Consider the following 11,695-nt stretch of genomic DNA (forward strand, 5'->3'; position numbering starts at 1 on the left):
GAAATACCAACAAGATTGAGGAAGAGAAAGAAGAGAAAAGGGAGGAGAGAAGCTTAGAGAGAGATAGGGTCCCGCCATTATTAAGAAAGCCGCTCTCTCCCATTCCAATGTACGTCCGTCATGATAAACGAAGAGTCTCTCTCTCCGCCCCCACGAGCCCGGAATTCGACCGCTCATTTAAATTTAATTTATTTGATATGGACCGGACCCCACAGTTTGGCCGTCATTCTAATCAGCTCTCGGCCCCTCGAAAAATATCCGATGTATCGCCCTTGTATCGAAGTCCCAGTCCGATACCTCTGAGGTTTTATCGTAAAATCTCATCCTCAAAAAGCCCAACTCCAATGGCAGTAGACGAGGGTATTTCAGATACAAATTCAGTCTCTTTTCTTAGTGCAGTGTCTGAACGTTTAAAAGCATCTCCCCGACTCATTAACAAAGAAATAAGCGAAGAAGAGGAGGAGAGAGATAATGATGTTATGAGCGATGATGAAGACATGGCTAATGTAAGCCTCGCTGCCTCTGGTAGGAGGAGACTGAGTAGCCTAAAACAGTTTAAAACACTGGGGAATGTAAAGTTTTCTCCGGATGTCGGCTTTCGAGAGACCATTGATAAAGAGGATGATAAAAGAAAAGGAGGAGCAGTGCGAAGGCTGGGGGCTCAAAACACTTTTTATAAAAAGCAAGGAACGGTTTTTAGCAGTCATTCAGACTCTGAAGAAGATGATGACGATGATGGAGAGATGGAAGATGAGAATAAACATGATAGTGGAGAGGAGGAAGATGATCATGATGATCATGAAGGTAGTTTGATGCCTTTTACACTGCCAACTATAGTCAAGACAAGCCCTGAGGTCAAAAGGAGATTATCGTCTCCTCATGTTTCGGAGTCTGTAATTGAAAAACCCATTCCTGTACCTGTGGATTCTGAGTCCCGAATCACGAGGACTGATTCCAATACTGTCAAGTCTTGTAATTTCATTCCCAGTCCTAAAACTGCTTTCAGACTCAGTCCTAAGGTTAACCCAATACCTCACCTTAGGATTACCGATGAGCACAAATCCACTCTCGATTCTCCAAGCCTGGTTCCTGAGAATGAAAGTTTCAGTCCCGATGCATACGAGAGACCGGAGAGTCCCGAAATCATTGTTGCTGCAATTTCCGACGAATCAAGTTTCAACGAAGAACTCAAACTGATATCAAAGCCAAAACTAATGATGGCTGAAGAACCTGGCCATGCTTGGGCTGGCGAAACCCGCTTCAGTACTGGCAGTATGGACGAGACTAGTTTTATTACGAAAGAGACTAGTTTGCGTCACTCTCTTCCAGTTGGAAGCCAAACTACTGCTATGTCTGGTTCTCTATCTTTAGAAGACGTATCACTGGAGGATGCGATAGAATCAGTTTCATTAAAGCCATCACAAATTCAAAATAATGGGAGCCCTCCGAGTCCAGAGCCTGTTACTGAAACAGATAACATCGATGAAGACACTCGGACCTACTCTGGTAGTCTTGCTTCTCACGTCCCAGCTGGTTATATGGCAGGATCTCTTATAAATGATACACAATTGAAGTCCCTAATGACAGTCCCGCCGGATCAGGTTCAGCTTCAAAGGCATCGGTCTCTCTCACCCGATTATTCAAACAAAGTGGGTAGCTATTATCCCCGAAAGTACTCCGAAAGGTCCAATTCTCTTTCGCCAGTTGATAATGTCGCAAGAGATGGACAGGGCTCTATTAAAAGGGGCAGCTTCCGTTCTCTCTCTCTGCTAGAAAAGGAGAGGGTTTCTTTTTATGCGGATCAACATCGCTCACTCTCTCCTTTAGAAAGAGAAATGTTATACGACAGTAACCCATCTTTAAGGAGACACTCTCTTTCTCCAGCCCATTTTTCTTCATCTACTCATCCCAACTCTCTCTCATCTCCCTCTTCTCCTCTTCATAGCAACGAGAACAGCGCCTCTGCTTGTGACCATGTTCCATTACCCTCGTCACCAACGTACGAACGTCCACTATCAGCTACCGACCACACCCATATTTCTCAAAGTGACCACACCTCTTTTAATTCATCTATTTATTACCAGCGTCCTCTGTCCGCTTTTGATTATTCCTCTTTACCGTCTGAAAGAACCCGACAGCCAACAACTTCGCCGAGACACAGATCTCTTTCTCCGCTATATTCAAAGACTGAAGGTAATAGTTCCCATAGTATGGGCTACAAGAGACATTTGAAATCACCGCAAAAAGAAGGGGAACAAGCAGATCAGGCTACGACTCCATCAGACTTATCCACTGCATTTCTTAATTTCCAGAAAAGAGCAAAGAACAAGTTACTCCATGAGAACCAGCATAAATTATGAAGCAATGCTGCACTCAGTGAATAATGACACTAGTAGCTTTCATGTATTGACACATCCATTGATTGTGTAACTATAATAATGATAATAATAATAAACTGTTTATAGTTAGTCAAAGTTGTACTATAGTCCTCACTGTGACATCCATACATGTATTATTATCATACTGTGTATATCCTTTTTAAGAATAACAATGATAACATTGTACAGATAGTTGGGACCTTACTATACCTTGCAGTGTACTAAACAAACACAGTCTGTCATTATAAACGGTAGATTTACTCTACTATTTGGATCACATGAGCTAAAGATGCATATTCATCAGTTGGGCTGGAGCATGCTGCTTTATTGAACAAGAAAATGAATGACACTATCTATCAAGAGACTAGACAGTTGGTGGAGTACACCCAGGTGAATTACTCTGATATTATTGTATGTACACTGTATCTATTCTTTATTGTGTGTGTAATTGTGATACAAATATTTCATTTTCAAAGAAATTACAGACTGAGAATGACATTCTTAAGGATATGCTTTCAGGATCGCTTTTAACAGTTGACATCGGACAAACCAACAAACAAGTAATGCTATATACACATATATGTATCTTTGGTACTTTTCTCTTGGGCCTCCACCCCTCACTCTTTCCTTCTTATTTTTTTAATTACCTATTTCTTTTCTTTTTTTATTTGATGACAGATACTTTTTAGTGACTTATTTAAAAGACATTCTTTCCCTTCGTTACATGACAAAGAAGAAGAGTCATATCCAACTGGGGACAAACAACAAAAAAAAATTAGAGAAAATGGAGACTTGAAGACTGAGGGAATAAAGGAGGTTGTTGGAGCAAGCTCAGAAGTGATGAAAGATGAAGTCGAAACTGAAAAGATGGCGACTGCCGGTAAAGAAGAGCCAAGATTTTATAAGAAAGACCTACTCGTTATACTACAAGAGAAGAATGAGTTGAAGGAAGAAAATGATAGTCTACTTGACGAATTGTCAGAATGGAAGAGGTAATTTGTAGAACTAAATCACTCCTTATCTATCACATCTCCTCTTCCTCCTTATTTCTCTCCTTTTGCTGCATGCATGTACATACATATATGTAAGATAGTTAGTATTATTAGTATCATGTATGCTTGAATCTATACAGGGCAGCAATGGAGAGCCAACAAAGAGTTAATACATTAGAGACAGAGCTGTCCTTTGCTCTAGCAAAGCTCGGAAACTACGGCTATGCAACAGAAGTAGAGGCCAGTGCTTTGGGGATTTTACCAAGAGGAGTGGAGTTTAGGTGAGGCTTATGTAGACAGAGCAGCACTCGGCCTTTGTATAAATTTGAGTCTTTAAGTGTCTAAACATGCTTTGCTTACAATGTTTATTTTGTAGGCCATTAGCACAAAAAGAAATTGAAAATGCTTATGTTATTGATGTAGAGAGTGTCAGCTTTACAGAACAAAATGGAAAATTTGTCAGTTTCCCTTGGGCTTTTAATTGTATGCGTGTAGTTTCATTTTGAGCTTCACTGCAGGTGTTTTCGATAACGCTGACCTGGTCTGACAAAAGGCGGTTCGAAATTTATCGTGGCTATAGCGAATTCTTTACATTTCAAGTACCTACTCATGCATGTAGACCTGCAATAGATAATTTGTAAAATATAATGTACTGATTATAGTACATTACTCCTCCACTGTTGTGCAGTAGTAAGCTCTTATTGTTTACAGAACACACTCTTGCTCCTTTTCCCTGAAGAGGCTGGCAAGAACAAGTCTGAGAGGATAATTCCATCATTACCAAGTAAGGGAAATGGACCTAATGAAGCATTGTAATCAGAGCGCTGTGTTGTTAGTTTAAGTTAATTGTGTTTTTTTGTTCTATTAGCTGCTGATAATGTTCTTGCCATTCTTGGTGCTACCAGTAAGAAAACAATTGTAGAGTCAAGATTGCAATTGATCACTGATTACTGCACCGTATGTAAAATAATTTTAAAAAAATAATAATAAGTATTATTTTTTTGACTGTATTTTTTGTAGACTATTCTCCTGGGGTTGCCAAAAAAGTTGGCTCGGTCTACTTTTGTGAGAGACTTTTTTAGCGCCAAACCAGGAGACTCACAGCTTGAATCGTATGACATTTTATTTAATATTTATAATACTTAATTTATATTTGAAGTTCTTTAACCCAATAAATCATTTACTCATGCTTTTTCTTCACAGGCTTGAAAGACCTAAGAGGCATTCACTAGAGCTATCAGTTTATCCCCTTGTCCCTGAAGGTTGTTTATTTAAATTATATTTCTTAATACTTTGCCATTTTTCTCTCTTTAGGAAAGTCGTTAGGTATTTATGTAGCCACGGCTGATTTCATGCCTTCCAAAGACGCAAAGGACCAGATACCAATGAAGGCAGACATGAGATATAGAGTAGTGAAAAAAGATGACTCTGGTATGTCAGGAAATTATACCTTACTCATTAATTTTATTGCATGATAGTATATGATATTTGAGCCACTAAAATGACTAAAGATAACTAAAGTGATGTGTAGATTGATAATTATAGTGAGCGATGTGTAAGATTAGATCTAGTGATTATGTAAATCATTATTTATATTATTTATTTATTATTAATATTATTACACTAGGGTGGTGGTTTGTGTACAATGATAATGGAGATGAATGTGGATATGTGCCAGCTTCGTTTTTACGTCAAATTGGAGACAGAGGAGTAACCAGCCCGGTAGAAACTAGAGAAATACTGGGATTCATCGGCTCCTTGAGACCGCATACGCTTAACTTGGAGTCTGAGACTCAGACTGATACCAGGAATAAGTCTGATACTAAGACTCGGAATGAGTCTGAGACTCAGAATGAATATGATGTCATTGAGACTTGGAATGAATCTGATGCGATAAAGACTGAGGATGAATCTGCTAATGCTGTGACTTCCAATCCAACAATCCTTGATTCACAAACATTTGAGATTGAAGTCCCAGTCTCAGTGTTCATGCATGTTGCTACTGAAGACTACCAGAGCAGTGAAAGTAACCAGTTGAGTTTTCCAAGAGGAGCTGTACTCTCTGTTATAGAGAAATGTGAAGATGGTAGGTCATACTTTGATGATAATCAATGTTTTGTTGTAATAAAATGATAAAATTCCTTATCCACTCTTGTTAATATTATGTGGTTTTTAATAATTGGTTTATAACGTTAAAGTGATGCAAAATAAATTGCACGATTTTATTTTATGCTTTATTTTATAGGTTGGTGGTTTGCTACATACAACAATGAAGGTGGATGGGTTCCCTCAACTTATCTATTGCCTTGTTCGGAGGAAGAGCCTATTGAAGATGGTAAGTGCTACTATAGTGCTCTGTGTGATTTTGACTAAAATGCTTTGTTTAAAAAAATGGGGCAAAATCTGAAAAGTACCCAAGGCTATAGTCCATGGTTTTTTCCAAAAAATGGCTCCAAAATCACCCCAAATTTTTATTACATTTTCTGATACATATTAATGTCCTTATGCTGTGTAGAAAGTTTGAGCTCATTCCAACTTCAATTTTTCAAGTTACGGCCATTTTAAAAAAACGCCAAAATTCTGAAAAATACCCAAGGCTATAGTCCATGGTTTTTTTCAAAAAATGGCTGCAAAATCACCCCAAATTTTTATTACATTTTCTGATATATATCAATGTCCTTATGCTGTGTATAAAGTTTGAGCTCATTCCGACTTCAATTTTTCAAGTTACGGCCATTTTAAGAAAACGCCAAAAATCTGAAAAGTACCCAAGGCTATAGTCCATGATTTTTTTCAAAAAATGGCTGCGAAATCACCCCCAATTTTTATTACATTTTCTGATACATATTAATGTCCTTATGCTGTGTAGAAAGTTTGAGCTCATTCCGACTTCAATTTTTCAAGTTACGGCCATTTTAAGAAAACGCCAAAAATCTGAAAAGTACCCAAGGCTATAGTCCATGGTTTTTTTCAAAAAATGGCTGCGAAATCACCCCCAATTTTTATTACATTTTCTGATACATATTAATGTCCTTATGCTGTGTAGAAAGTTTGAGCTCATTCCGACTTCAATTTTTAAAGTTACGGCCATTTTAAGAAAATGTCAAAAATCTGAAAAGTACCCAAGGCTATAGTCCATGGTTTTTTCCAAAAAATGGCTCCAAAATACCCCAAATTTTTATTACATTGTCTGATACATATCAATGTCCTTATGCTGTGTAGAAAGTTTGAGCAGATTCTGACTTCAATTTTTCAAGTTACGGCCATTAAAAAAACATTGAAAATCTGAAAGTACCCAAGACTATAGCCTATGGTATTTTCCAAAAATTGGCTCTGAATGATACATATTGATGCCCTTAATGCTATGTAGAAATTTTAGATTATTTCATAAATTTTTTAAATTGCTTGAAAATCTTGCCAAAGACCATGTACCCCCATGTATAGGGTATTTCATTAAAATTGCTAAGAGAGAATTGTCAATTTTTGTGATCCTGATACAAATACGTGTATACTTATATTCTACAGAGCTGATGTCTTCCTTGCTAATTCCTAATGCCCCTGGTCAGCTGTACACAACAGTTCAGAACTACAATGCTGAAGCTGAAGATGAGCTCTCGATTCCAATGGGAGTAAGAGTTCAAGTGACAGAGAAATCCCTCACTGGCTGGTGGAAAGTAAAGTAAGAGCTTTTGAATGTGAAGTATATACATGCGTATATATTTTTTAATGGTTGTCCCTTCATAATTTTGTAGTGTTTTGTAATATATGTCACTGTTGATAGCTGTATAATATTTAACTATTTATGATAATTTGTTTTGCGTAGATACAAGAGAAAAGAGGGATACATACCAGCTGTAATATTAAAAGCATTTGATGAACTAGCAGTGGTAGAAGAGTCACTATCTCCATCATCATTGCATGTAAGAAGAAGCTAGCTTTTACATGCAATTTATGATCATCATGATTCCATGTTCATTTCTTTAGGCGTCTCTTAGTTATTCTATGTCTGGAATAAAAAATCCTCCTCCAAGAAGGTATGGACACACATTTATAGCGTCATCTTGTTATCTTGCTTTCTAAAGGAAAGAAAAATCAAAGACATTCTTGGAGACTTTAAATGAGGAGGAAAAGCCGGCAGCGAATGCCGAGAAAGACTCAACCTTGCAAGTTGCTGATGGTGGACTCAATAAAAGACGTCAATCATTCAAGGACTGGTGGTTGAGTAATTTACGGGTTGGCTCTAGGAAAAAATCTACTAGTCAAAAACAAGAAGAAGTGACGAAAACGACAGCTTCCAGTGGAGAAGGGGACAATATCAATAGAGACACTGCTAGCACTGGACCTTTGAAAAGACCAGCTAAACTTGTTGCTGAGCCTCGTCCTAGAAGCTCTCATGTTGTTTTTGATAATGAAAATGATAATTGACAAAAATAAAAATAACTGACAATGAAAATGAAAATATAATAACAAAAACTAAAAAATAGACAATGTTTTTTAAATTCACCCAGTTAGGTAATTCACCTGAATTCAATCAAATGTCAAAATGACAATTACAAATGATGAGTTGATGACGTATATAATCTATTTTTTTATTTATGAGCTGTTTATTATTAATTTATAGTCTACATCAGTTACCGGTATTATGGCGGAGACTCGGGCGGCCGAGATCAGTAGATATTTGAAGTCTTTATGTCGCGCTTCTTGTTTAATTCATTCAAAAGGTGGGCTAATAGTCATACTGTGGACTGTACTAGTCAACCAGTTGTCAATATACAGCAGTGCTGGATATTTGTTCAGTTTTATCATTAAAGAGAAGGACCCAGTGAACACTTTCTGGTTTAATATCGCTCTTAGCTTAATACAATTTGTTGGATTTCTTCTTTATCCAGTCACTGGGCTATTGGCTGACATATATTGGACCAGGTACAACACAATGTATGCTGGGCTGTTTTTTAATATGCTCGGAACTATTGCACTGACCATTGCTTCTTTTTTAGTCTACTATGGCCAGATTACTACATGGACTTTTATACTGTTTGGGATTGTTTTGCCTTTGGGCAGTCTACAATTTGGTGTTGCTTTGTTTTCGTCCAATGCTATTCAATTTGCAACTGATCAAATGCCAGGAGCATCTTCTGATAACTTAAGTGCACTGGTTTATTGGTACGTGTGGGCTATTTTTTTCGGACAAGGGGAAGGTAGCTTGTTGCTACTAGTACTCGATCTGTTTACTTCACTCAGAATGGCAGTGTATTTGTCAATTATTATCATATGTGTCGTTCAAGCTTTCTGTCTTCTGTTTGGAATAATCGCAATAGCTTTATTAAAGCAAAAATTAGTCAATGAGCCTGCTGGTCGTAACCCAATAAAGGACCTGGCAAAAGTTTTGAAGTACTCTTGGCATCACAAAACTTCACGCTTTGATCATCGGAGTGCTTTTACATATGGAGTTGAAACCCCTAGTCGACTTGATTTTGCTAAACAGAGATTTGGAGGCCCTTACACAACTGAAGAAGTTGAGGATACAAAAACTTTTTTTCGTGTACTTATAGTACTGTTAAGTTTAATTGGATTCTATTTGGTGGATGAAACTATTGCAACAAATATACACATGCAGGAGCTAAGAAATACCTTAGGTTTGACTGCAGATGGAGCTTTTGACTATTTGACTATGATGTCATTTACTGGTTCATTGCTAACTATATTGTTTTTCATTCCAGTCTACCAGTGTTGTTTACAACGGTGTATAAAGATGCCTTCCATGCTGAAACGAATGTTCATTGGCCTTATGTTTGCACTGGTTGGTGCAATCATATTGCAAGTAATAGAAATTGTGCTGTCTGTCAAAGTGCAACATTTAACTACTTGCAGTCGTTGTGAATTGATGAAGAATGATTCAACATGCCAAGAGATTTCGTTATTAGAAAACACCACTACAACTCTGAGCTTCAATACAGCATTATTACCTTATCAGATTGTAATCATTGTACAGGTTGCCAATGGAATAGCTTTTCTTCTTGTATTTGTAACAGGAATAGAATTTATACTAGCACAGGCACCAAGACTCATGCAAGGTTTTTTAATAGGAATTTGGCATGCTGGGGCTTGTGTTAAAATATCAATTGGAATAATAATGTCCATTGAAGCAATTGATTGTCAGTTTTATACTGTTGCATTTAGAATTGGAGCAATGGTTCTATTTCTGCCAATATACACCATAACTGCTGCAAAATACAAGAGAAGAGAAAGAGATGAGTATGCTACGATTAACCAACAAAATATTATTGAAGAATATTGCATAAGAGCCTTGGACAGACGTGACAAGTATTACGAAGAGCTGTCAAATGATGATACTCCATTAGTAACATACTAAATATTATATTTGATCTGGTTGTCTATTATTTTTAATGCAGATTTTTTTCATGGGTGGGGCTTGTTAGGGGGTGTCATGTTCTCTTTTTCCAATGGAGTTCTGATTGTAATTCTTTGGACAATACTCATCAACCAATTGACTGTCTACAGTTGTGCTGGGTACCTTTTTAATTACATCATTAAACAGGAGGCACCAGAAAATGGATTCTGGTTTAACACGACACTTGATCTCGTTCAGTTTATTGGATTCATTCTCTACCCCATCACTGGCCTACTGGCAGACATATACTGGACGAGATTCAATACAATGTATGCTGCCATGTACTTCAATGTTATAGGCACAGCTATATTAACAATTGCTTCTTTTCTGAGCTACTACGGTCAAACAGCAACCTGGCCTTTTGTAATGGCTGGGATGGTGCTACCATTAGGTATGATACAGACTGGGGTTGCACTCTTTTCCTCTAATGCTGTTCAATTTGCAACCGATCAAATGCCAGGAGCTTCCTCAAACGAGCTAAGCTCATTCGTTCATTGGTATTTCTGGGCTATTTTTATTGGACACGGCGAAGCAAACCTGATATTTTTATTTCTGTACATTTTTACTTCGTTGGACAAAGCAGTCAGACTGACCTTACTAATAGTTTGTGTAGTCCAGGTTTTCTGTTGGGCTATTGGGGTCGTAGGAATCACCCTCTTAAGACATAAGCTAGTAAACGAACCTGCAGGTCGAAACCCACTCAAACACTTAGCAAAGGTTCTCCGGTACTCCTGGCATCACAAGGCTTCACGTTTTGAGTTCAGAAGTGCTTTTACATATGGAGTTGAATCTCCCACTAGACTTGATTTTGCCAAGGAAAGATTCGGAGGTCCTTTTACAACGGAAGAAGTTGAGGATACAAAGACATTCTTTCGTGTATTACTAGTCATGCTTAGTGTGAGTGGATACTTCTTCATTGATGCAACTGTAGCCACAAGCTCTCACATGAGAGAAATAAAAACTGCACTTAATCTAAAAGCTGATGTTGCATTTGATTACTTCAATGTTATGCCATTCACGTGCACAACCTTCACAATATTAATATTGATACCATTATATCACTGTTGTATGAGGAAACATGTCAAGAAGTACATGCCATCATTGCTTAAGAGGATGTTCTTTGGATTGGTGTTTGCATTACTGTCAGTTATACTTCTTCAAGTCATAGAAATTGTACTCTCGGTGGAAGTTCATGCCCTGACCTCCTGCGATAGGTGTAGTTTGATTAATAATGACTCAATCTGTTTATGGAATTATAGTTTGCACACTCAAGACTTTAACTTTGAACTCTTTCCTTATCAAGTAATCTTCATCCCTCAAATCTTCAATGGAATTGCATTTCTCTTTGTGTGTCTAACTGCAATTGAATTCATTCTTGCTCAAGCCCCAAGACTAATGCAAGGATTTCTCATTGGCCTTTGGTTCTTTTTGACGAGCTTTAAGATACCGGTTGGGATGCTGCTATCAGTCAATGTAATTGATTGTCAATTCTATGCAGTTAGTTTTAGGGTAGTGGCAATGATTCTATTGCTCCCATTGTATGCATTGACTGCTTCTAGATACAAGAGGAGAGAGAGAGATGAGTATGCTGCCATTAATGAACAAAACATTATTGAAGAGTATGTCGTCAAAGGATTGGATAGACGTGACGAATATTACAAACAACTTTCTGATGAATACCATATTTCTAATTAGGTCAGCACTGTAATGATAATTATGAATTAACGAGAATTATTTTATCGAACAGAAGACAATTTAAAGCTGATGCAGCTGAGCAGTCTAAGCTGTAGTAGCATCAGAGCATGTGCTTAGCATGTGCACCTGTGTGTAAATAGATCACCATTGACTATCAGACATACAGATTGCTATAAAGAGCTCACCACAATCTATAGTAAACAGACTCCTTATATAGA

General features: G+C 37.5%; 3 protein-coding genes across 3 annotated transcripts; all 3 read left to right on the top strand.

The window, feature by feature from the left end:
- Window positions 1-2,646: 2,646 nt before the first annotated feature.
- LOC109580913 (SH3 and PX domain-containing protein 2A-like) lies at window positions 2,647-7,896 on the top strand. The gene is made up of 17 exons (XM_019994491.1): window positions 2,647-2,768; window positions 2,855-2,938; window positions 3,057-3,370; window positions 3,511-3,651; window positions 3,747-3,828; window positions 3,889-3,969; window positions 4,082-4,154; window positions 4,239-4,327; window positions 4,391-4,482; window positions 4,574-4,632; window positions 4,685-4,801; window positions 4,998-5,456; window positions 5,616-5,705; window positions 6,896-7,049; window positions 7,194-7,290; window positions 7,355-7,404; window positions 7,453-7,896. The coding sequence occupies exons 1-17, from the start codon at window positions 2,718-2,720 to the stop codon at window positions 7,793-7,795; spliced, it is 2,376 nt and encodes a 791-aa protein (XP_019850050.1). The 5' UTR covers window positions 2,647-2,717; the 3' UTR covers window positions 7,796-7,896.
- Window positions 7,897-8,012: 116 nt separating this feature from the next.
- LOC105312120 (solute carrier family 15 member 4-like) lies at window positions 8,013-9,743 on the top strand. Its single transcript, XM_011404508.1, has one exon. It carries the CDS (start codon window positions 8,013-8,015, stop codon window positions 9,741-9,743), a length of 1,731 nt encoding a protein of 576 aa, XP_011402810.1.
- Window positions 9,744-9,805: 62 nt separating this feature from the next.
- Window positions 9,806-11,542, top strand: LOC105312121 (solute carrier family 15 member 4-like). Its single transcript, XM_011404509.2, has one exon. It carries the CDS (start codon window positions 9,819-9,821, stop codon window positions 11,475-11,477), a length of 1,659 nt encoding a protein of 552 aa, XP_011402811.1. The 5' UTR covers window positions 9,806-9,818; the 3' UTR covers window positions 11,478-11,542.
- Window positions 11,543-11,695: the final 153 nt, after the last annotated feature.

The sequence above is a fragment of the Amphimedon queenslandica genome, unplaced genomic scaffold, assembly GCF_000090795.2.
Source record: "Amphimedon queenslandica unplaced genomic scaffold, v1.1 AMPQUscaffold_13471, whole genome shotgun sequence".
Taxonomy (NCBI): domain Eukaryota; kingdom Metazoa; phylum Porifera; class Demospongiae; order Haplosclerida; family Niphatidae; genus Amphimedon; species Amphimedon queenslandica.

What these genes read in the sequence shown, in the direction of transcription:
- LOC109580913 (XM_019994491.1), top strand. Translation starts at nt 2,718, where the DNA reads ATGAATGACACTATCTATCAAGAGACTAGACAGTTGGTGGAGTACACC. An exon ending in AGTTGGTGGAGTACACCCAG is followed by an intron (nt 2,769 to 2,854) that starts GTGAATTACTCT and finishes TCATTTTCAAAG; the next exon opens with AAATTACAGACTGAGAATGA. An exon ending in TATCTCCATCATCATTGCAT is followed by an intron (nt 7,291 to 7,354) that starts GTAAGAAGAAGC and finishes TCATTTCTTTAG; the next exon opens with GCGTCTCTTAGTTATTCTAT.
- LOC105312120 (XM_011404508.1), top strand. Translation starts at nt 8,013, where the DNA reads ATGGCGGAGACTCGGGCGGCCGAGATCAGTAGATATTTGAAGTCTTTA.
- LOC105312121 (XM_011404509.2), top strand. Translation starts at nt 9,819, where the DNA reads ATGTTCTCTTTTTCCAATGGAGTTCTGATTGTAATTCTTTGGACAATA.